Source organism: Zalophus californianus, chromosome 12, assembly GCF_009762305.2.
Source record: "Zalophus californianus isolate mZalCal1 chromosome 12, mZalCal1.pri.v2, whole genome shotgun sequence".
Taxonomy (NCBI): domain Eukaryota; kingdom Metazoa; phylum Chordata; class Mammalia; order Carnivora; family Otariidae; genus Zalophus; species Zalophus californianus.
The window spans coordinates 22009684-22034342 of record NC_045606.1 but is presented as its reverse complement, the minus strand read 5'-3'; the positions used below and the strand labels follow the sequence as shown (position 1 = coordinate 22034342).

At 40.4% G+C, this 24659-nt stretch overlaps 1 protein-coding gene across 1 annotated transcript in view; it reads left to right on the top strand.

Moving 5' to 3' along the window:
- The window catches only part of MAGI2 (membrane associated guanylate kinase, WW and PDZ domain containing 2), a 555911-nt gene that overhangs the window by 398639 nt on the left and 132613 nt on the right, over positions 1–24659 (top strand). Inside the window, exons 11-13 of the mRNA XM_035723209.1 lie at positions 5488–5674; positions 13930–13971; positions 21130–21221. Of these exons, the coding sequence (XP_035579102.1) occupies positions 5488–5674; positions 13930–13971; positions 21130–21221 (321 nt within the window). The remainder of the gene's footprint in view (positions 1–5487; positions 5675–13929; positions 13972–21129; positions 21222–24659) is intronic.

Sequence of the window (24659 nt, the reverse complement as noted above, 5' to 3'; positions counted from 1 at the left end):
CTCACATTGAGCAGCTCAGATGAAAGTGGCCCCAAGTCTGGCCAGTGAGTAGGGAGTTCTTGGCTTAACTTATGCTTCTCCTATTTCTTTCACCGAGAGACTATTTAACTGCTTGATTTTCTCCTTTTACAAAGGGAGGTAATACAGTTTTGCGTTATTTTCAAGTACAATAACTGGCTTAATTAAATAATAAGCCTTGAAATGGTTTGAAGATGTGAAAGTGAAGTATTATTGAGCCCTGTCATATGCCCGAGCTCTGGGTTTCTCTCAAAGAGACATAAGGAAACTGGAAGCTGGAGATGAGGGACTGATCTCTCAGAGCTGCAGAACCTCCTTATCAAGCATGTCCTCCTTTAGGATTGGTCTCATCTGGTCCACAGAGAATGTCGGATGGGGAAACTGGGCCTATTTGGGTTTAGTAAACCATTTAGTGATGTGCGTGGTTTGAAAAGAGGGGGTTTTAAAATGTTGAAAAAAATGAAATTTGTTTTATCTTGGCCAACATTTAAAGAGGTAAATATTTAAATAATTTCTTCCTTTCATCGCCAAAGTTAATCTGTGCTCTGTGGTTATACACATCTTTATCTAATTTAACAAGGAAACTTGCAACTTCATCATGGTGCTACAGTTATGATATTTAGTGATTTCCTTATGTGTACCACATTTACACAAATTACGCCATTTGGCATAATTACAGCATTTTCTGTCATTATAGTAATTACATCCATAGTCAATAATTCCAAAAAAGGTTTTATGGAACTTAATTTACAATTAATCCTGAACCTACACATTCCTACAAAAGCTAAGGCTTGGACTTCCAGGTTCTAGACTGAGTGAGGATATAGGACTGTCGATTGAATGTCCTCCTGTATCCACCAGAAGCTCTTTAGACTAAGGACTGTAATGAGAAGCAGTATGATACACGTTCTGGGGCGCAGGCTCTGAAGGCATACTGCCTGGGTTCAAACTTTGCTGCTTCTCCTTAGTAGCTATATGGCCTTCAACTAGCCTCTTAAGTTGTCAGTATCTCAGGTTCTACCTGTAAAATGGGAACAATAATAGTACCCCACTCATATAGTCATCATGAAGAGTCTCAGTCCATGTAAGTTGCTTAAAACAGTACCTCTAAAATATATTGAGCTCAAAAATATAAAGTACTGTCATCCTAGAGAGCAAACACTCCATACATGAAACCTTAATCAATTACTGACTCTATAAAATGAACATAGTTTGCTGAAGTATTCATCTAAACAAATATATACATATATACCCACAGTATATGGATTTATATACTCTCTCCTCTCAGGATTGATGACATCTGTAGTCAGGACAAGGAAATGTTATCCTGTGTGAGATCTCCCCTCCTCCTGGTCCTGTGTCACTTCCTAAGCCTCTGCTGTCTTACTTGATCTACATCTTAAGCTAATCCATGTTGAGACAGTCATTTCGTAACAAGTAATATACCCCTAATTGTAGTGAGTTCTCATGCTCTCCATCTGGAAGGAATCCAAGTTCATTCTTCAAGTACAGAATCAAATCAAATGCCTTCATATGCCAGCCCTGCCCTAAATTAGTGAGGGGGTACATTTAGACTACCCCCGCTTCTATAGGAAGCAAACAGTTTCTCAATAGAGTACTTCATGGGAGGTGGGGCGCTGCCTCATTCACAAGCCCTCTATTCACAGTGTGCTCCCGCGATCAGAAGGTAGTTGCATCATGATTCGGTTTTCCTGTTTTACCGTTTGAGGCCATGTTGTGGAATATATGTCCACTCTGTCCGCTGATAATTCAGTGACTGACTATACCTTCATACAGTCAGACATTCATTCATTCACCACAGCCAGCAGAGATACAAGGTTTCCCCCAGATACTGAAAACACCCTCATTTCCATTTTTCCTTACCCTAGTGAGATGCCTAGGTTTGAACACCACTGGGACTGTACAAGGCCCATTCAGAAGCCTGTGAGAGGTAAATGTCTGGCAGAAGCACAACTCTAGACAAGCCAAGGTCAGGAAAACACTAGGTGAAACAAGTGAGGTCCAAGGGCCTGGGCAACGAGACAGGATCAGAATCTAAGGCGTTCAAGAAGGTTGAGAGGAACAAGTGAGCAGAGTGTCCCAGCTGGAAAGCAGAAGTCCAGAGACCACGTTGTCTAAGAAAGTAAGAAGTCAACAGAGTGCACCCTTCAAAAGATGCTGGCAGATCAGCACACCAGTCCCAGCGAGCAGAGGGGAACCTCTGACCCCAGGGCAGGCAGTTTGCGCCATGGTCTTTGGGGTTGAAGCCAACAAAGAACTCAATCTGGGGGTGGGGAGCTATAGCACTGCAAGTCTGCTTCTTCAGTTATTTCATGGGCACAGTGATTTTCTGCTCTACAGTCTTTTAAGAAAGCCTGACAGAGTGACTCAAGGGTTGATGAATGTCACAGCAAGATGTTGTGAATGCTTTCCTAAGCATAAATTGGACTCTTGACTAATTCCCCTGCTTCTGTGCTACAGAAATTGTAGAATTTGTCACTCTGCCCCTGTAACCTTCCCAACAATGCCTAAAGCATTATTTGTTCTGTAGTTTTAAGAATGTTTTTTAGAAATACTAATATTTCACCTGAAGCATGTTTGCTCCAATGATTGCACATGAACAATACATATACCAGCAAGACCTATGTATCAGCTCACCCTCAGTAGAGGATGAGAGAAAGAAATAGACATTTGCTGAGGCGCTCTGATGACGAGTGGGATTCTACAGCTGCTCAGTCCACATATCTAACTTACTTACTGTGTTGAATTTAGTATCTTATCTTTAGAAACAGAAGGGAGAAAGTCACAGCCACAGTGCATCCGCCTGGTGCCTAAAGCCAGTAACTTTGAAAAATTGAAAAAGAATATGACTTTAGCCACAAATGTGGGTCTTCTCATCATAGCAAAGACACAGAGAATAGATGACCAAAGAAACCCAGAATGGCTTCCTAGATGAGTTTTGCTATCAAATGAATTATGAAGTGCAGATTTTTACTAAATGGGAGCAAAAGGCCCCCTAAGCAGAACATTAGCAAAAATTCTAAGCAAATTTGCCAGTTATTCCCCTCAATGTATTACTGTAAAAAGCACTCCCGTTAGAGTTACAAATTGGGTTGACCCGGGGTCTGCTGCTGACAGCTGCTGGACCTCTTTGCGCTTTCGAGATTATGTTTAATATTAGGGAATTGAGCTCAACTAGGGATTTTTCCATCCTCATTAGGTATAGAAACTTTGTTCAAATGAAATCTTGGTCAGTAACCCATACAGAAAACAAATGAAAATGGAGCCAATTGTCTTAGTGCCTTCAGACTGCAGTACCATAGACTGGGTGGCTTCTAAACAAGAGCAGTTTATTCCTCAGAGTTCTCGAGGCTGGAAGTCCAAGGTCAAGGCGCTGGCGGATTCAGTGTCTGGTGAGAGTCCACTTCCTAGATGTCCGTCTTTTCTTTGTAACGTCAACTGGCAGAAGGGTCTTCAGAACTCTGAGTCTCCTTTAATAAAGGCACTCATCCCCTTCATGCGGGCTCCGCCCTCATGACCTAATCACTGCCCCCCCCCCCCCCCCCCCCCCCCCCCCCCCCCCCCGGCCAAAGGGCCCACCTTCTAGTACCATCACCTTGGGCATTAGAATTTTAACATATAAATTGGGAGGGGACCCAAACATTCAGACCATAGTATCAGTCTTACTGAGAGACAGGCCAGTGACCCGTTTCTTTCATAGTTTGCTGGCTCACTCGACACCTGCCACAGCCCCAGGTAGGTGAACAAGTCACAGGGAACTTTGTTTTACAAAGTGACATGCACAGTACATGTTACTTCACATTCCCTCCAACTTTAAAATATTTATAACTGATAAACCAGAGCTGGTGTAGGAACCCTAACGGAGGTGTAGCCAGCATGGAAACAAAAGCAGGGCAGGTCAGTAGGGGACAGAAAGTTGTAATCCTGCCAAGCTCAAAACAGTATGTATCAAAGCTAGTTTGTTTGTTTGTTTGTCTTTTAAAAAAGAATGGTTATGAGTCAGCTAGATTGGGGGGGGATAAAAGAACAGCTGACCATTGATATTTCCTTCATTCACTAAATTAACATTTTCTGAGCTTAACCATGTGTCAGTAATACAACAATGAGGAAGACTCTGTCCCCAGGATCTGTCCCCAACGTGTGCTATTTGGGGAGACATAGGTAGACTTGCCATTATCCTGAAGTCTCATGAGTGTTGGGTGTGAGGGGTGGGTAGAGGTGCCGTGGGAGCGTCCAGCACCGGTTCAGGAATGGTCAGCAAAGGCCTTCCAGAGGAGACATCTCCTCTGAGTCTAGTAGCCCCCAGGTAAAAGGAGGAAGGGAGGTGAAAAAGTGGAAAATGGATAAAGTTTGCAGGTAGAAGGAGAAATGAAGAAAGCACGCAAAGGTTCAGAGGCAGGAGAGAATCAATGGATCCTGGAGAATGAGAGGAGAGACCATTAGTGAGTATGAGGACAGCGGGCAAAACCGGAGGAGCCACTAATGCCCCAGCGGGGAGCTTAGCCTTTAGCCTGAAGACCATGCTGACCCAAGGCAGAATTTTAGACCAAAGGATAACCTGATCTAAGTTCTACACAGAGCAGGTTTATTCAAAGCAGAAAAGTACAAGTTGAGTTTGAATCAGTTGACTATTGCATGAAGGTGAAGTTGGTGGTACAAACAGGTCATCCCAGTTAAGCCCGGCTTTCTACTTGACTAAAGGATATGAGTCCCTGCCTTATCTACCTCATGGGGCCATGGTGCGGGTCAAAGCAGGTACACTGTGTGAGAAAACATGGTAAACTGGGAAGTGTTCTAGAGATCTTTAATAAACTGTAGTGGTAGCAACCTCAGCAGTAGCATTTTGGGGAAGAAACTGCCAGATCGGCAGAAAATGAGGCTTCACAGAAGACTTGGAACAATTCATAAATCCCAGATGGTTGCATGATTACTTCGAACTGTAAGGAAAGTGACCGAATGTTTAGGGAAAGGAAATTATTGGGATATGTGTAGGTGTCAAAAGAATACGTGGAGACCACTTTATTCTCTTCTGTTTTAGTAAAGATGGTGTAATGTATCAGGGCCAGTTCCACACATTTCTATACACTTACGTGTAAAGCTATCTTGAGACCCATGTTATCTTTCTCATGTAGGAGGAAAAAACGCTCAGAGAGATTAAGTGATTTGCTGGAGATTACCAGCAATAGGTGACAAGATTATATATGTTTGCATTCAAAAGTCAGGCACCACTCATGTTGAGTACCATCTACGGTACTTTAATATAGAGACACAGGATCTTTTCTCACACTTAGTCCCAAGTTGTAAATGGTTCATGGAAGAAACGTCCACAGGGCAAGAAGGTCTAACTAAGGAAAGTCCACAGGGCAGGAGAGTCTAATTTAAAGGGGGAGGGTTGTGGTATGTGACAAGGAAGAATTCAGCCATCTTGTGTTCTCTTTCGCTTTCCAGATAATGGACCGCTGGGAGAATCAAGGCAGTCCTCAAACGAGTTTATCTGCTCCGGCCATACCGCAGAACCTGCCCTTCCCGCCCGCCCTTCACAGGACTTCCTTTCCTGACTCAGAGGCCTTTGACCCAAGGAAGCCTGACCCATACGAGCTCTACGAGAAATCTAGAGCGATATATGAAAGTAGGCGTAAGTGAAAGCCACATAAAACACGGGTACATTAATAATAGCTGAAGCCCTGCCAAGAGATATATTGAAGCTGAGATGATCTGGCATGATTTTATATTCTGAGGTTCAAAAAGTATCTCAAAAGTAGAGCCAGCTGATCTAAACTTTTCTTTAAAAAAAAAAAAAAAAAAGCTGTCGATTCAAAAAGAAAAAAAAAAAAAAACCACAAACCTTATATCTTTTGGTTTTATATTTTATTTCCTACTGTTTTCCCTCTAAGCCCCTGAGGAAAATCAGGAATGTATTTGGTGGGAAGGACAGGGGAGGGGTGGCAGAAGAGGTGGATAGTTTTGTTTAAGTCACCAAATAATAAGATAAATGTTTGGGATTTTTATGTGCAATCTGATCTTGAGTCTGCAGCTTAGGTATTTTTTTGAATGCAATCATTGAAGAATTTAGGGCCATGAGTAAACGTTAAGCGAGTCCTTCCAACTCACAATCATGAAAGTAATGGTTCTGAAACCAGCAGAGAGCCAGGTGCCGATCATTTCTACCCAAAACTTCTGCTTCTCATTTAACACAGTGGGGCCCCTTTAATGCGGTGGGGCCCATTCAGTCATAAAACAAAATATCGTGTATGCACTTGTCATCCTATTTGAAGGTCCCCTCAAGTTATTTCATTGCACTTTATAAATATTAGAAAACAAAGGTTTTGAATATTGCATATATGTTCCTCGTGCCTCTTTGCACCATCTGACAGGTCATCTCTTCCAAATGTTAGTGGCCAGGAATCTGAATGGCATGACTGTATAATCTGTGAGGGAAATGCACAGTATAATATGAACCTAAATAAATGGATCTAGAAACCTAGTCCAGTGAGAAGTGTTTGGTCCCCCGCACTCCCTTTTACAGGCTGCTGACTTCCTTTGTCTCTGTGTTCCTCCAATGTTTTCTCTCCAGCTTTATCATCTGAAACATGAATAGCAAGTTTTAAACTGTGTGTCACCGCAGAGGATCTGAAATCTGTTTATTCTTTATGAGCTCAGGGGCTGAGAATTATGCACCCAACTGGTAAGGGGAAGAGGAGACAAAATACCTTTTCCCCATCCTCTATAACCCTCTGTAAAAGCAGTCTTCATTGATAAAATAGTTAGAACAGGCAGGGCAGGCATTGAGAAATCATTTCATCAAAATGACCCCCCCCCCCACACACACACCTCTTTATTTTAAATAATCAGCTCTGACAGGGCTACTATATTTCATCATTCCCCTTCTGGATGAGCAACTGAAATGTCTTTAAAGGATTGTGTAGTTAGAATATCTTTGCTGTGATAGAGTAAGAACAAAGTAGTATGTTTAGCTGTATGATATAGGGTGTGAATTCAGGGTGTTGATGCTCAGTAAACAAAAAAAAAAAAAAAATGAAAGATTTGAACACAGTTCTTAATACCTTTTCTGCTTCAATATCCAAGTATCTATTGAATACCCACTTAACTCTCAGTACCGTGGAGAGATACCAAAGATGAGTAATATGTCTTATTCTCACAAATTTAACTGGGTAAATGAGAATAGGTATTAACAGGTGTAGATATCGAGTTACAGTAGAAGTTCTAACTTGGAGGACGGAAATGCATTGCAGGATGGAAATATCGTCATGTCCTTGGCTTGTTTAAACTTTTGATTACTTTTAGGGAGCTTCAGGAGATGCTTCCTCTTGTTTCTGTCCCTTCGTTCATCTTTGGCTCCCATTCTTTTGTAGTTTCCTGACCAATGTGAGGCTTTATTATTCGGGACAAAGGCAATGTTGGCCTTTATTCCATCTTCCCTTCATGGTGTCTGAAACTGTGCAGCCCTCAGTTTCTGAGCAGGAATTGCGCATGACCTCCTTTTCAACCCTAAAAGAATTCTGATTTCTTTATCCAGCCCCGGCAATGCTGTTTCTGTCCATTGCCTTTCCGCCACTCACCTGTAACAATCCAAGCAAACCAATCCACCTTAACCTCCCCTACCCTTTCTTTTTAAAGAGTCCCCCTGGGGAGCTCTTTATCCCCTCTGCTTCCGCAGCCACGCCAACACCCAACAGCCTGACTCCCACCCCAGTTCCCTCTGCCCCATCAGTGCCCCGCGGATGCCACCACTGCCTCTGCTCTAATGGGGTCCCCCCTTCGTGTTTTTTTCGGCTCTCTAATGTTTCTGAGGTCACAGCAATATTTTCAGGGTCACAAGTCTTAGGAAGCCAAAAGAGGGCAAGCTCATTTTCTTTCCCATCCTTTGCTTTTCTGTCATGTTATTTCATAACACTAAATGGAGTGTGAAGGAAACAGGGAAATCACGTCAGGGGAGGCAGAGCTCTACCCTGAAGATTAAGGAAACCAAACAAAGCACAGGGCTACTTTCTCAGGTCCCTGGATAGCTGATCAGTTCATTCTGCTTGTGGACTTGCAAGTGTCTAGAAAAAACAAAGCAGCCCTTTGCCCTCTCCACGTTCCCTGTTTCCGATTATGAAAAAGTTTCATTCTCTCACTTACATGTTGGGAATGCCAGAAAATCTTTTTTTTTCCTTTTTTTTTTTTTTAATGAATTGGGGGAAAGCTCAGTGTATTTCCCATCGTCTCCCAATAGGTTTTCTTTAGCGATCATGTGCATCCATACAAAGGAACCCTATTCAAAATTTTGATGTGAACCATGCCTTATTCCTTTGAATCACATGCAAAATGTTTAGGTTTCGCTCTCTTTATCCTTGAGTCCACGAAAGCTTTTTCCTGGGAGAAAAATCCATGGGGACCAGGGAAAGTATGGAAGGGAATCCCAACCAGAGCTTGGCTAAACCAAGCTCTTTGACATGTTCCCAGGTCTATAGCAATTTCATGGTATCTTCCCTTCCAACCGGGTCTAAAGCTAAAGAGATATTTTGCGTTCTCATTCAAAACTGGGCTGCAGTAACCGAAAAAGAAACGATGTACCTCCACCCACACGCTTCTGCTGCACAGAGCTCCAGAATGTTTGTTTTATCAAGGCTGTCAAGAAGTATTTAGATTCAAGTCACCAGTCCCCTGCAGATGATGGAAATTTATCAAATGATGTACATGCTGCTGTGCCTCATTTGGCTCATAATTAGATTATGCTGACATTTTAATGTGCATGCACGGGACATCTTAATAAAGATGTATTCCGAAAAAAAAAATGGAGTGATTTTAAACAAACAAAGACAACGTAGGAGACGAGAGCCTGCATGAAACAGAACATGATGGGCACATGCCTATGAGAGAAGAGCTGGAAATGCCTCCCGTCTTCATGAGAGCTCGGGATGAGATGGAACCGAAGAAAGCGAGAACGAAGGTTCTTCCAGCAGGGTGTTTCCAATTTCAGAGCGGCACACAGTGTCTAGAGGTAGCGCCTCCAGGCTCCACATCAATCAGCAAGAATGCATGAAACATGCAACACGTGTCTAGGGCTCTACCGGGCACTCCACGAGGGGAAAAAAAAAAAATCATGAGAAATAAATCCCACTTGCACAAAACTTCCACCGAAATGAAGGACACAAAAACCAAGGAAGACAATTCCCGAATGAGACTGCAGGACACGACCCAGCAGATCCTATCAGCGTTTCAACCAGTGAAATTGTGCAGTAACGGTAGACAACAGTTCCAGTGTAATTAGACAATTAGATCAATGGTTTCTCATTCCATGGGCAAAATTAATGTTTAATCAGGAGAATGTCATGTGTTCAGTATCTTCTAATTATCAAAAATCTCATTAGTCCTTATTGGAAAATGCTGTGCAGAAAGAAATTTGTTTTTTCTAACTTACTTCCACATAAGCTTAAAGCGTCTATATCTGAAAGAAACATGCCCCGCAAAATCCCAAAAGAGGTTTTGACCAGTGGGCTTTTTTGGGTTTCCATGTTCATAATTTAAGCATTGGCCCTCTGGCATTACCAGCAATTCCCAGAAAAAGGCAAAAATCTTTGTGATAAAGATCACTTTTCTCATTGTGTAATAATAACCTCTGTTGATAACTGACTTCTTGCTGTCCCCATTACTTGCGTTTTTTTAAGTGGAAAGCAAGGAAAATACGCAACTTTGCACAGTGGGATAAGCCATGCTATTTTTTTTACTTCTCCCTTCTCTGTCCTTTTCTCGGGACTCTTAGGAAAGAAGGACTAATTTTCTTTGCAATCACAAGAGGAAGGGCTTACATTTTCTCGTTTTGTAGGCTAATCTTGAAAAAGAAACTATTGTTTACCATTTCTAACCCTGAAAAAGAAACTGCTTCTAAAGGCCCTCGCTGCCTCTCTCCTCTCCCATCTTCTCCTGCCATTTTCCCTAAACGTGATGGTGTCACGTATTTCTGATATGAGAAGAAAGAGTTTCGTAACAACCTACATCCCCATGGGGTGACGTAGGTGGATGACATTTACCAGTTTGCCTGGGACGGTCCTGCTCTGTGTCACCCTGGCATAATTACTAATAGCTTCCCTTTCACTCTCCAGGTTGTCCTCAGTTGAATGGTGGATTATATGGTTTCCCTTTACTATATAAGCTATTAAAGAAATAACATCATTACTGTCCAAGAAAAGCATATATCTAAATGTACAGATCATGAATAAAAATTTTCATACCTACTCCGATAAATAATTTCCTTCAAGTTAATTTATTTGGCTGACTGTATTTCTCCCATACGTGCTTTATTCCTAATTTGAGGTAAAGACACATGTGGTGGCTTCTCTCGGGGGCCAGACTCCCAGCAAACTCCCTCCATACTCAGAAAATTGTGCATATGTAAAAATCTAGAGCAAGGCAAACGAAGTCCAAAAAATAGGCAGCAGGACTTCGCTCATTTAAGGATTACACCGTGGAGTTCTCGTTCTTCTCACAGACAGTAAATCAGATTCCACATTGCAATAATCGCAGGCCCGAAAGGGAGGTAATTTTGTCTGTCTTCCTGCCTCTAGGAAGGATTGTACTTACATAACTTTGGAACAATGGCTGTCGTGACTCCTCCTCTGGATGCCAAGCAAGGCAATAAAAGTTCTTCCCAAAGAAAACGGAATCACTTTAGAATCTTACAAAATAAAGTTCTGATCGTGCTAAAGAACCTGGTGATCTAGGAATGAGGGCCCTGTCCCGGTGCTTCACTTGGCTTTAAGCCAGACTTATTGTTAAGGTTTGCCTCATCATCCTTGGTTCATGGAGCCATTTCTTGAGCATACTCTGAGGCTGCAGAAGCCAGAGCAACAAGCAGATGAAAACAGGAAGAGACAAGAGAAGAAAAATCCGTGTTCTCTGAAACCCTTCCCTCGTGATTCTGTCCTTTGGTGTGAACCCAAGTTGAATTATGACCGAAGTTGTCCACACTTTTTTCTCTTCACATTGAACCTTGCTTATTATAAATAAGCAATTTATGAGGTACAACATGTCTAGGCTCCCTTGCAGTAAGACATCACTCAAATGTAGGATCATAAAAGTGTAAGGGATCCGTGTTGTGTAATGTGCCGTAGGCTGGAACCTCTTTAGAACACAAATTCCTCTGGAATTTCTTCAAAAAGCTCACATGATTAATTTTTCTTTCCAGAAATTAAGAAGAAATAACCCATATTAAGCAATGAGTATTGCCACAAAGGTAGCAATCAGAAGTAACCACAGGCCAGTTAGAGCATAATGGAGGAGCAAAGTGGTTTTTAGTACTGTACTTGACAAGAAATTATACTTCATAACCATTCAAAAACAGAATCAAAAACATCTATGGCTTTTATCCTACGGTTTGTTGTCCATCGCTCATTGCAAAATTCTTTCGTTGTTCAGTGTTAAAATGCACATATAACTTACGGCTAATCACAAATGGGTGGTTGTATTTCTAAAGTAATGGTTTTTCTGCAGCTTTTTCCGTGTCATCAGTGAGCAAGGGCTGTAGTTGGCACTGTCTCTCCTCCTAACGCGAGAGTCACTTGGAAAGGTGGAGGTAGTGTAAAAATACGATCCAGCCAGCGCAGGACTTGAGACTCTAAATGGAAACTGATGGTGGGGGCCACATCACACAAGGTGGATATGCAACATCCAGAGCTTGGAAACCTGTTGCAAGTGCTTCTGCTTGAGCCTTTCAGGCTCCAATCTCCCTTGCCAATGTGATTAAACATCTGATACAGTCAAGCTGGAAATGTCAGTAGGTTTAAGAAAGGTTCTGATGCATCATGGATGCCATAGCCGTAGGCAGCTCTTAAGCAATCATGAAAGGCCACCTTGCCTTCCGAGAGAACCCGCACATCTGAACGCTGCTAGACCAAGCCCTGGCCTCATTCGCTTGGACATTGCTGTTGCCCAATGGCTTTAATGTTCTTAACAAACGTTCTCTGGTGCACTATCTTATTTTAGTGAAATATTAAAAGAAGATGATACATAAATGTTAAGACACTTTTGTCAGTGACTTTAGCATTAGAATCATAAAAGGCTAGAAAAAAATTTAATAACATTATCATTTAAAATGTCCTCGATGATGCTATGAAGGTTAATTTCCTGTACCTTTTTCCCATGGGAAAGTCATTATTGCTGGTCTTCGTATAATTTATGTTATGGTTTAATCTGTGGGAAAAAATTGCCTTTCAGCTAGAGTTCTACTATAGCACATTATGCGTCACTTTGCAGTTGTAATATATTGATCAAGGAGATCAGTCATTCCAGTGAAGCTGTGTCTGCCATTTTTAATATGTGTATTTTAATTGGGAAATCTAATTTCAAAAATAGTACTTTTGGGTAGCTTTGTAAACAATTATGGTAATATTTATATTTCTAACAGGCCCCTTTTAATAAAGAAAGTTACCATGACATGAGCTAAGAAATAAAGATCGTGAAATAAATAGGTTGGGAACACATTTTTCCCATGTATTTTAGAAATAAGATCCAATCTGATGGCTTATAAATTTATTTCATTCAATAGTTTAAAACTTAATGCTCCTGGAATCAGACAGAGGATAGGGGGGTGGGGGGCCAGGGGAGGATGTGAGAAGTAAACTCTAAAATCAGTCCTTGACTGAAAGTTCTTTAGTATGTCAGAGCATTTTGTTGGTAGCACAAGTTGACAATGCAACCCAAAGTACTTTCATGAATAAATATGAGACTATCAGGACTGCAGTAAACCGAATGTAATTGCTGGATGGCAAGTAGGTCCTAGTGAGATTATGATAATATAAAATGTCAGTTTTACAACTAATGGAAGTGTTTAGAAGGTAGCAGCCTTCTATCCCTGATACAGCTCTATCTTTCTGATGAAAGGATAGTTCTCCATTTATAATCCTATGCAGTCACACTATACATGGTGGATTTTTAGGAAATAACAGTTCTGGAGAACTAATTTGCCTTTACAGCAAAAACACAGATTACCTGGCAGGGATGATCATTCTGCCCTCAAGGAGAGAGGGTGCAGGGTGCTGTGCAGGGTATGGTCGGAAACACCTGTCAACCCCAGAAGGCCAGTGACACTCTGCCTTGTTGTCACCCTCAAAAAGCTTCTATTTCATTTTTGTTGTTGAAGAGTGGAGAACTCTTTATATGAAACAAAGCTCAATAAGAAAGCAATCAGAATGTGGTCTTATTTTAACTTTTATTAATGTAATAATAAAATACAGATTTTATAGTGCCTCATATATCTATTACAGTCTGTACACAGTATTTTATGTTCATGTCCACAAATTTTTATGTTATATGTAGCAGAAATTACATCAAAACCCTAATGAAGGATCTGTATTGCTAACGGAAACTGATGTAACTCAACTACTTCTACATCACTTCAACTGTCCAAATAATTGGAAGTATCAAAGTATTTGGACTGATGGACATAAGTCAACTTTTGATTGAATTTTCCACTTTTCATCTCAGTACTTGATGACACGATTTCTTAACCTGGTTTTAAAAAGACCTCTATTTATTTTGTGCGTATCTCAGGTTCTGGATTGACTTTACTTCTCAATAAGCATTTTTATAATGAGAATCAAAGCTTAATTTTTGAAAAGGAGGATCTTTTTTTCTCATTCTGATCTAAAAGAATTCAGATTTTTCTATTTTGCGTGCATATAAAAGAAATATATTTACAGACCTATTCCTATACATAAAACAGGGTGTGTCCTGTCCACTAACATCCATGGATTTTAGAGAAACAAAATCATTAAATTGGAGCACCAAAGGTTGGGGGTGAGTTATAAGAGCAACAACAAAAAAAGTTAAAGATGAATTTTAAAATGCCGTAAATGAATTTCAATTTTAATTCCCCATTTTCCCATCCAGAACAAGTGCCACCAAGGACCAGTTTTCGAATGGATTCCTCTGGCAAGTATTCTGCAGTACCCACAGTCCTGTGAATGAAACGTCTTCCATCCTGTGTAACAAATCATTCTTCTGAGTAGTATCAGCTTATTAGTATATAATCACTGTGCTAATTTGATTCACCCACATACGCACGTATTTAAGGTAGAGAGCAAGTCCCATCAAAGTGGGTCTACTTGGCTGCCAAGGAAACAAAAGAGAAGGGAAGAGAGTCATACTCATTAATTACTTTATAAAATGCTTTAGTAAAAGACTAGACTAAAAAAACCAGGGGCCAATAAAAGCCACCAGACTGACTAGGTCCATGATGCCTGATATAGTAGCTTCTGGCCACATTAAGCTAGTGGGCAATGGAAATGTGGCTACTCTGAACTTAGATATGCTTAAAATGTATGTAAAATACATATTGGATTTCCAAGACTTCTTACAAAAAAGAAATAGAAATGTATAATATCTCACTAACTTTTATATTGATGAATGCGTAAATAATATTTTGGATATACCAGCTTGAAATCCATTATTAAAGTTGATTGTACCTGTTTCTTTTTGCTTTTTAAAATGGGCTGCTGGAAAATTTTAAATTACTTATGTAGCTTCCATTTTATTTATACTGGACCATGCTGGACTAGATAAGTAGAAATAAGCTAGAGTATCTCAAGAGATTTGCAATTTAGATGTTTCCAAAGAACTTACTGGAAATTTTGCTAATGTGGGATGAAATGATTTTTACATCAACTAAATATCTATGTCAGTTTAATTGTTTTAAACCATGCCACTTACAAAATGCAACATTTCAATGGTATTTTAAGTTAGAATAGAATATCATAGTTCAAAAGCTTTCAGTAAGAATCAATTTATTTACTTAAAAGGAAAAACATTTTTTTTGACCTAACGGTTCTGCAAATACTTACCAATTTTGGTTTAGGCTGAAATATTTAATGTTATTATGGAAATGAAGGAGGAAAAGGAAAATTCAGATTTTTTTTTTTTTTTACTTTTAGAAAGTGCTTTGAACAGCTACTTAGACCACTGGACTGAAAGCCAGAACACTGAAACAATTGCAGAAAAGCATGTTTCATAATAATAGTACTATTTCGGGTCTGCAGGCTCACAGCACACATCTCTAGAGTGTTTCCATGATGACAGCTCATTATCCATCTCAGCATGTTCTAACACCCCTTGGAGAATATATGTGCTTGAGATCATTTCATTCTGTAAGTTTCCATGTCATTTTTTTTTGGATATGTAGAAAATATGGAAGATATTGCTTCGCATTTGTCCTCAAGTAAAGTATAAAGTATTTGTTTAGCTTGGCCCGAAAATTTTTAAATTATGATTATTCTTATACACTGACTGTAAAATCCTTGTAATTTTAAAAGATTATCTTAAGCCCAGAAGGAAAATGAGACCTAGTAATTACAGTTGCAAAATGAAAGTAGGATTTAATTTGAGATTCTAAATCTCTATTTGTTGGCCACAGCAAGCACATTTCTTGAAAATCTCAGCTTCTGAATATACTTTATTTAAAAACAAAAAAAGCAAGAGAAGAACCACCTAATAGCATAGATTACCTTGATATATCTGCACAATACTTTTGCATTTCAAAAAATATGCATTAGTTAAAAGAGAAAAGTTATAATAATGGTTTGCTTATATTATACCACTGTGTAGTCCAGATCTTCAGGAAAAGAACCAATCCAAATATTTGATTAAATATTTAATCAAGTATCAAATATTGATACTTGTATCAAAATCACAAGTATCAAAATATTCTGGAAAGTCATGACTACCTCAAAAATAAATGGATCTCCCATACTTCTTCTCACATTTATAAAAGGTCCTTTATCAAATTGTGTGTCATGATTTTTGACTCAGATATTATTTATCATAATTATAAGGTATTTATTACCTTTAGCTGCCTATGATACTTAAGTACAGAGGCAAAACTGCTAGTAGGAAGTCCTAAACAATGTAATTATGAAGAGAAGTGATAACTCCACCATAGAATAATGCTGTGGTTTATCAGGTGTACTAGATTGGTGAGTATCTTAATTAAATTCAAGAAACATTTATTTAGCAACTCCTCCAGGCTGTGCATAGTGGAATACTACAGGTGATAAGGATAATTATGCCATCATCGAGGAAGAATGATGGTGAGAAACAATACATCCGTAGCCGGGACCTTTGAATGGATAACTTCACCCCAAGCCACGAGAGCCAGGGTGTGGAGTATCACAGAAACCAAGAGTAGAAATCACTTCCAGGAGAACTTTCCTTGCTTAGAAACAGAAGACATCAGGGGGTCAGAAAGGGTGTGTCAACAATGTCAAGTGAGGCACAGAAATCAATCAGAATGTGGAAAGGGAAAAATGGCTGTTTGATGTGGTAGTTAGGATGTCATCAATGACCTTAAAGGGAGCGCTTTCAGAAATGCTGACACAGCAGAAGCCAGACTGGCAGGAGTAAGTCACCGATGAGAGACTGGGGATGGGGAAGCGAAGGCCCCACTAGAGACTACTCATCCAAGACAGAAATGGGGAGCACGAGGGGGTATTTGGTATGGGAAAATCTGAGCTGATTTGAAGGCTGAGGGAGAAAACCACACAGAGTGGGAGTTGGCTTCTATATAGCTAAAATGTGTCTGGCCACATGCATATTACCAAAGGTATAAAGGAAAAACGTAAAGAGAAGGCATTCTTTTAAAGCAAACATGTATTAGCTACCTATCTGGTAATATCAGATTAAAGGGATAGAAACTATTTAATTCCTACCTACCTCATTCTGTATTTGGACTGCTTTGAAAGTTCAGAGACCAGGGACATATTTAATAACCACCTTTGATTCCTGATTCCTTCCTCAATCTCTTTCCTAGATCTTTTTACAAGGAAAAGCCAAATAACTAATGCTTTTTCCAGCAGGAAAAATTGAATGAATTTGTTCTCTGTGCCAAACTGATAATAAGCCCACTGTACTTACATTTTAATTAAAACATGAAAGGGGATTCAAGTACCAAAATTTAATTGACATGTTTGCAGCATCCCATGTGCCAAATTAATCCATAAATGCCATTCTTTGCATTTGTGAAGCTTGAATCCATTCATGCAATTAATCAGTTGTGTTCAGTTACCCACCCTTTTCCCTAAAACTGTGCACAGAGTCATGCCTTTCCAAATCTAGACCAAGGATACATACAGCATGTGAAGCTTCTGGAGTCTTAGTGCAAAATAAGAAGCAGCTTTTGAAATTCTGCTTTTCTCTCTTATGAGGGAGGTTGTCCTTATACCTGGATGTGGCCACCATTTGCTACTTTTAGTACTACTAGTTTTTTCAATATTAGTGGGAGCCCAGGATAAATCAGGACTTACAAATTCTATTCTGGTAGTCTGCCACAGTGCTCATGGAAAGTCCCATCTGGGACAGATGTGTTTAGATGATTTATTTCATAATGCCTGAGGATCCTGGGACCCAACTTCTAAGGAAGAAGCAACAGTAGCCAGGAATGGCCATTGAACACACAAATCCAGAGTGTTCTGCCTCTCCTTAGTCCAAGCAATGCCTGAGAGTATCCCTGACAGTTCTGCAAAAAGGGCTGAGGAAAAGGAAGGTAAACAAAGAGCGTGGAAAAAGAATAAACAAGAAAGCAGAAAACAAACAAACAAAAAAAAGGATGTTGGTGGGGGCCCAGTTGAGTGACATCAAAAGTGACTCAGACCCCACTAGGTGTCCACCAGACTCCTTCATCAAACAACCTTCCAGGTGCATGGTTTGCAAACCAACAGGGGAGAGAGGTGGTGATGGTTAAATTCTGTCACAGTGGGGTGAAGAGTTGGCCCTTAGATTTCTTTGCCTTACGTTTGTGCATTAACAGGGGAAGAGACAAAACAGGATCTGGTAATTTTCAGTGTGTCATCAGACCAGGGCTCCTGGGTGGCTCAGTGGATTAAGTGTCTGACTTAGGCTCAGATCATGATCTCAGGGTCTTGGGATTGAGCCCCACAGGTCGGGCTCCCTGCTCAGTGGGGAATCCACCTGTCCCTCTGCCCCTCCCCACCCCCCGCTTGTGCTGTCTCTCTCTCAAATAAATAAATAAAATCTCTAAAAATAATAAAAATAAATGTGTCATCAAGCCAGAAGAGCAGCTAAAGGAGAGTATCAGAAACATCATAATCTTACAAGAAAGTTAACAAAGCAGGGGGGAAAAAAGAGTAATGTCTGTCAGCTTTGTGCATATAATTTTAGTTATTTTTTAAAACCCAGACTCAGAAGGATGGGGAGGGCAGAGGAAGAAACCAAAGAAAAATTATCCTTCTAAAAGCTCTTATTCCCTCCCCAAAAAAGTACTACTGCCTTATCATTTAAACTTTTTTTTCCAGTTGACTGTGTCTCTAAAGTTTCCATGCCCTGAAGCCTCTGAGTCTATGTTCAAAATTAACAAAGAAATTTTTAAAAATAATGTGTGCTGGCATCCTTCTCCAGTAGGTCCCTCTGCCTCTCTCGACTTGTTCATGTACCATGTAGCTAGCCATCTCTGCCTGGAAGAATGGAGGGTGAAGATGACATGGTTGGCACATCACCCTACATTTGAAATCAGAGTGGCCAGAGCATCGTCAGGAGATTGTAGTGTCACCAGATTGCACACGAAGAAGAAGAGGAGGATAAATGCCCCACTCACAGCTGTTCTTCAAAGTTAAATAAAATTAACCAGCTAAAATCTATATTCTTTCTACTAAAAACAAGTCCTGAGTCATTCATTAAGGAAACGCTTTCCAATTCCTCTGGGAATGACAGCATTCTCTGACACAAGACAACCCCCTTGTACTTTGGTACATCTCAAAATTCTGTTACTGGGATTCTCATAATTTCAGCATTCTCTTGGGGGAGCATTTTATTTAGCAAATAAAATGGATTGCAAAGTAAACTCCTTTTAGAGTTCCCCATGTAATATGGATTGCTGATGAAGCCATTGGAAGAACAGTTTCCCACCTACCTTACTCACCAGTGATGCAAAAATGAGAATATTTATAGGAGTAGATGGAAAGTTCTGGTTATACATATGCTAGTGCTGTCATTTTAAGTGTCAAGAATATATTATCTCTTTGTATTTTTTATGGTCTCTATGTATTTTCTATAGGGCCTAGAGGCCTCTAAGCTTAAAGTAACCTAGAGAAGAGATTGCTGTGAGCAGTAGAATCATAAACAACTTCTAAAGATTTGTAAGTGGTTGGGTATTATCTGTCATCCTCCCGTCTCCCCTCACCTTTCTGCCTCCCCCGTGAGGAGTACCTGTGCTTGCTGTGATTTTATAGGGCTATTGCATCTGCCTGGAGTCCCAAGGCCCCAAAGGAGCACACAACCCCAATGTGTGATTTCATACATGATGTTGTAGACCCCAGGAACAGGAATAAACTGAGTTCAAAAGCCAATTGTGACTCATAGAGTATAGGGCAAAGTTTTCATCTTCCTTTTACCACCCAGCTGAATTCTCAGTTCAATTCTTTCAAATATGAACGATAATACAATTTATAAAGGATGACTAACACATGTGGAAATCCAGTTGGTTAGTCTTCTCTGAATTTTATATTAGTCGTTGGATGGAAAGGTCTTTGGTTTTATGTGCATCTGCTCATGAAAGGACATGAACGGTTATGGATTCTTGCACAATATATACATATATGCAAATGTACTTGTGTGCTTGACTCAGTTTTGTTTTGTCTTTTGAGAACAGCAACACATAATCAGCTTATGCCTACATTTCAGAAATGAATGAGTTGCCTTTTGTATATCACTGGGAATGCACAGCCCATATTGGAGGGCACCATGGTAAACCCAGTGTCATTGTGCCTGGTTTACTGGATCACTTCAGCAGCCCAACTTACTGTAGAGCCTGAGAAAGACTTGCCTGGCCAATATTCCACTGAGGCTCTCTCCAACTATGACTAGTACCATATATCCAAATGGCTCAGACACATCTTCCTGTCCCAAGAGGATCACTCTCTGAAATCCCATCCCAATTTCCAAAACCATCCTGTGTAAGCAATTTAATATTGCTTCTATAAATTCTAATACCTCCTTTAAACCACGAAGGCCTAGGATCACTAAATACTTCTTAAGCAAAGGATGGCATCAATAAGTATTTCCCAAAGTTGCTAACATCCAATGGTATCCCAACAATGACCACAAAAGTATGCACAACTCAGTCAAGATGGAGACTTTACCCCCATGAGAAGGATTCAAAGGTCCAGGGGTAATGCGTAAACATAAATCACGTTCTCCTTCAAAAGTCAAAAGAGGTCTTACACTTTTCATGTATTTATCCTAGGATTGAAAACATTGACATCCAGGAGTCTCCCAGCTTATTTTTAACTACATTTCTGTTCTTTCAGCTAACTGCAGAGAAGTATCCCTCTTCTAGTTTATCTTGAATACACTAGTAAAACCAGTAGTGTCTTCCACATTGTAAAATGTCTGGGGAGATAAGAGTTCACTTACACCAGGCAAATTTCTACCCCTGAGTTATGAAAAACCTAAAGGAGTTTGTCTGAAAATAAAAACTTCACTCAAACTCCCAATACAGAAAAGTTTCAATTCTATTTTTTTTCTAATTTTTACAATTCTCAAAAAGACAATTAGGCATAAATTTGTATCTCCCCCCACCCCCGCCTGACACACACGAAATGGGATGCATCAAGACATAAAGAGATATTTGTAAGTTATTAGGCAGTACTCTACCAGGTAGTTCCAGGATGTCATCTCTTCTCTCATACTTTTGAAACAATCATTCTAGTCAGAGTAAACATCCTCAAAGTGACAGCCAGTCTTCTTGAGAGCAATCGGAATGCTCTCAGGAAGATAAAGAATTATAGAGGCATCGTCTTTTTGTTTTTTGTTTTTTGGTTTTTTTGAGTCAGGAAATTTGTATGTTCTTTCTGCCTATGGTGATACCCTAGTAATGCCCTTGTTTGATCACTGTTAATCCAGAGACTATCTAATTTTGGAACTTTTTTGTTACCACATTTTTTTTATCCTCTCTGCTCTCCACCAACTCTAACAGCACTCTCATTAATCACATCCACAAAATTAATTTATCATTGGTGTGTTCGGTTTCTCAGGGAGCGGGGAAGAGACAGGATTCATTACTCAATAGGATCTCCTTTATACCAGGTCCAGATTATAAGGAGCTGGATGTTCACCTTCGCAGGATGGAGTCTGGATTTGGCTTCAGAATCCTCGGGGGAGATGAGCCTGGGCAGCCTGTAAGTTGAAACCACTTTATTTCCACACTGTGGGCTATATACTCTGTGTGTGCATCAGGAGAAATATCATTCGCTATGAATCTAAAAGAAAATCTTTGAAGGCTCAAAAAACAAAAAGTTCGAGGTTTGTGTTCTTACTGTTTAAGTTCTCAAAACATGTCGGTGTTTCCATGCCTATATATCATCATAAATTAATGTACATACATTAAGAGGGGACACTACTCGTTCTCAGAATGGATTGAATTCCTCTTGAATAGTTCAGTTACTTAACTGTATTGCACCCCTGGTCACTCTGGACAGTGATTCAAGGTAAACACGTGGTATGACAGAAGATACACGTGAAGGGGTGACTTGGACCAGCAGAATTATGTACGTTCGCAATCAAAAGTACAAGGGAGAGAAAACACAGGGATAAACAGAAGTAAAATCAAGCTCAATGCTGCAGAATCTCAGCCAGATTCAAATTAAGGGATTACCATTAGAAGATGTTCACAAAGCGAACTTCAGTTGGCACGATATTGAGAATTTGAGAAAGGCTCTGGAAAAATTAAACCTGCACGCGCGTGCACACACACACCCCTCATTATACACCAGAGTCAAAGCGCAAAATAATATACAGAAAACTCAACAAAGCTAGATTTATGCACATGTATCAAAATACCAGCCATAAAATACTCATTGTAAAAGATGTGTCTTAAATGGTACCCAATATGACTAAGTCAGGTCCATGGAAGGTTTAAATAAATGACACCCCATTCCAGCTCATGCAAGAGATTTAAGCTGTAAGCTTGTTTCCTCATCTGTAAGATGAAAAACACAATAGTCCTCTCTCACAGAGAGAGAGCTTTAAGAATTAAAGATAGCATAGGCAAACCCCTTGGTATTGTGCCTGGATCCTATCAGGTGTTGAGTGCATGTTTATCATCATCATTTGTCTTGTTGGTCAGTTGTTACAGAAAATAAAACCAGAACCAAAAGTGGGCAGAAATCTTCAGGAGAAAAAAGTTAATCTAACAAATGAAAGGAATCTGTAAAAATGAAAACTGTCCCAAAGTGAGGTCCATTGCCTTGGTAGACAGTGAGCTCCTTCCGCACAGAAGTATTCAAGCGGAGCTGACAAGAACCTGACAGGAACCCCAGAGAGGTTCCTCGGCCCTTCGAGCGGAGTTGGACCAGATGATTGATGAGAGCCCCTAACTAGGAAAAATGTTGAGGAGCTGAGCTTAGACTCCAAGGATGAGGGAACTCCAGGAAAAAAGACTTATTTCCTAATTTAGGGGGTTAAAATTCAGCATCAGTCAACCACAAGATCACTAATTCCCCAGCTGCCAGAGATGTGAAAGTGCATTTACCATGGAGGTTGTCTGAATTTCCCAACTAGTGCTTTGGGAGGAAAGAGAGTGCTAAGGTAAAATATAGGGCACAAATAACTTGGGACTTATTTATCCAGAGACTAAATTAAGGATCTCATGTCACAGGCAGAAGGAACAAAGTTACATTCCGCTCCCTTTCACAGACTTGTCCCCCTCTATCGGCCACCTGATTCTGAGTTTACCAGGGATCCTCGGTCACCTGGTCAGGCGGCAGCCTTACTCCTCTCTGTAACTTGTCTAGAAAGAACCAGAAATAGTATCCAGTTCCTTCACATATGTAAACATTTAACCTCTGGCTTCCACAGAGTATTTGTCTTAGTTTCCTTCAGGATCATTCTCTAACCTGTTCATATGTCTCCCTATTTAGTTTGAGCAGTGGGATTTAAAATTCCCCCTAAGCAGGGACTTCATCCTTCCCTTTTCATTCTCCGTCGGTGTCCCCATAAATGAATAGCGTGCCATCAGCCAAACTGGAGGTTAAGGTCACAGTCCTCCAGACTGCCAAGTCTGCCCCCATTCCTGACAACGGCTCCAATGATTTTGCAAAGTTGCAAAGTCTGAGGGAAGAATCTGCCTCACTTCAGACACTAGCTGCAAATTTGGGGGTTCCATGGCCTCCTTCAGGTTTGATAATTCACTAGAACAACTCCTAGAACTCAGGAAAGTGCCGTACTTATGATTACATTTTACACTAAAAGGGTACAAATCAGGACCAACCAAAAAAATAAAAATAAAAATAAAAAAAAAAGGCCCATAGGACAAAGTTTGGAAGGGTTCCGCGTGCAAAGCTCCCATCATCCTCAGGGACAAGTTATCCCTCCTCGCATCGATGCCAGCCAGGGATGCTCACCCAAGTATTGGTGTCCAGAGTTTTTCTTGGGGGCTTATGTGAGTACGAGTGATTGAGTCACTGAGGTGGTTGAGCTCAATCTCCAGCCCCTCTCCTTCCCAGAGGTCAGGCTGATGTCATAAGGTTCAAAGGCACAACCCTCTAATCATGTGGCTGGTCTTTCTTGTCTGGTCAGCGCCTGTGCCGACCCCGCCCCCAAGACTGGGTGTGGCTGCTCCACCCTGAGTTATCTCCTTCAGCATAAACTACTGGTACCCACCATGAGTCTCCTCATTAGCATAAACTCTCAGGTGCAGTACAAGGGTCTCACAATGATCAAAGATAGTCCTGTTCCAATGGTCTAAAGGTTACATTTCAGGAAAAGCCAGACCTCTCTTTGGACTCAGGCTAAATTCTTTATTGTACACCTATATGTTTAAAAGACACTAAGCGAAGGAAGTAATGGCACTTTAAGGTGATTTTTATCGCATTCTGGGGGATACTGAGACTTTTGTAGGGCATTTAAGGGTAAATTCATTACAATCCATTATATTCGTACTAACATAATGCTTCAAACTTAACAACCTAAGGGAGCTCCACCAGAAAGACGAGGTTCTTATTTGTTCCAGAATGCACTGACTGACATACGTTTTCCCTCCTACCAATCCGTGAGCTCCTTGAAGGCAAGGACCATGTTTTGATGGTGTTTGTATCTTCCAAGCCCAGCACAGAGCCCGACGTAATAGATATTTGCTAAACGGAACTGAAGAAAGAGTCCTCTTCACCAAGCCAAACTGTCACCTGAACCTCTCAGGAAAAAAAAAAAAAAGTAATCTGGAGTTTACATTTTCTGAGGCCCCTCGATGCTTTTACAGGCTCTGTAGAATTTAAATGGTGTCATCCTAGAGTCAGGGATGGTGTCCTAGGAACCCTACAACATGCTTTGCTCAATCCAGTGTTTTAAAATTGTGGAATGCCAACTAATTTCACATGTTTAAAATTCAGATTTCCATATATATTCTCTTGAAAAATAGATCTAGCAACATTGGGCTTATTATCTTCCTCACTGACAACAACCAACCGGAGCTAAGGGGTGGTCCCTTTTAAACTAAACATGGCCACAGTTCCCAAGACACCCGCGTGTCTGTGTTATTCCTTTAGTCCACTGTCCTTGACACTCCCATCCCAGAGGACTGGACGAAAGATGAACACTTTGCACCAAAGGAATCTTCAGCC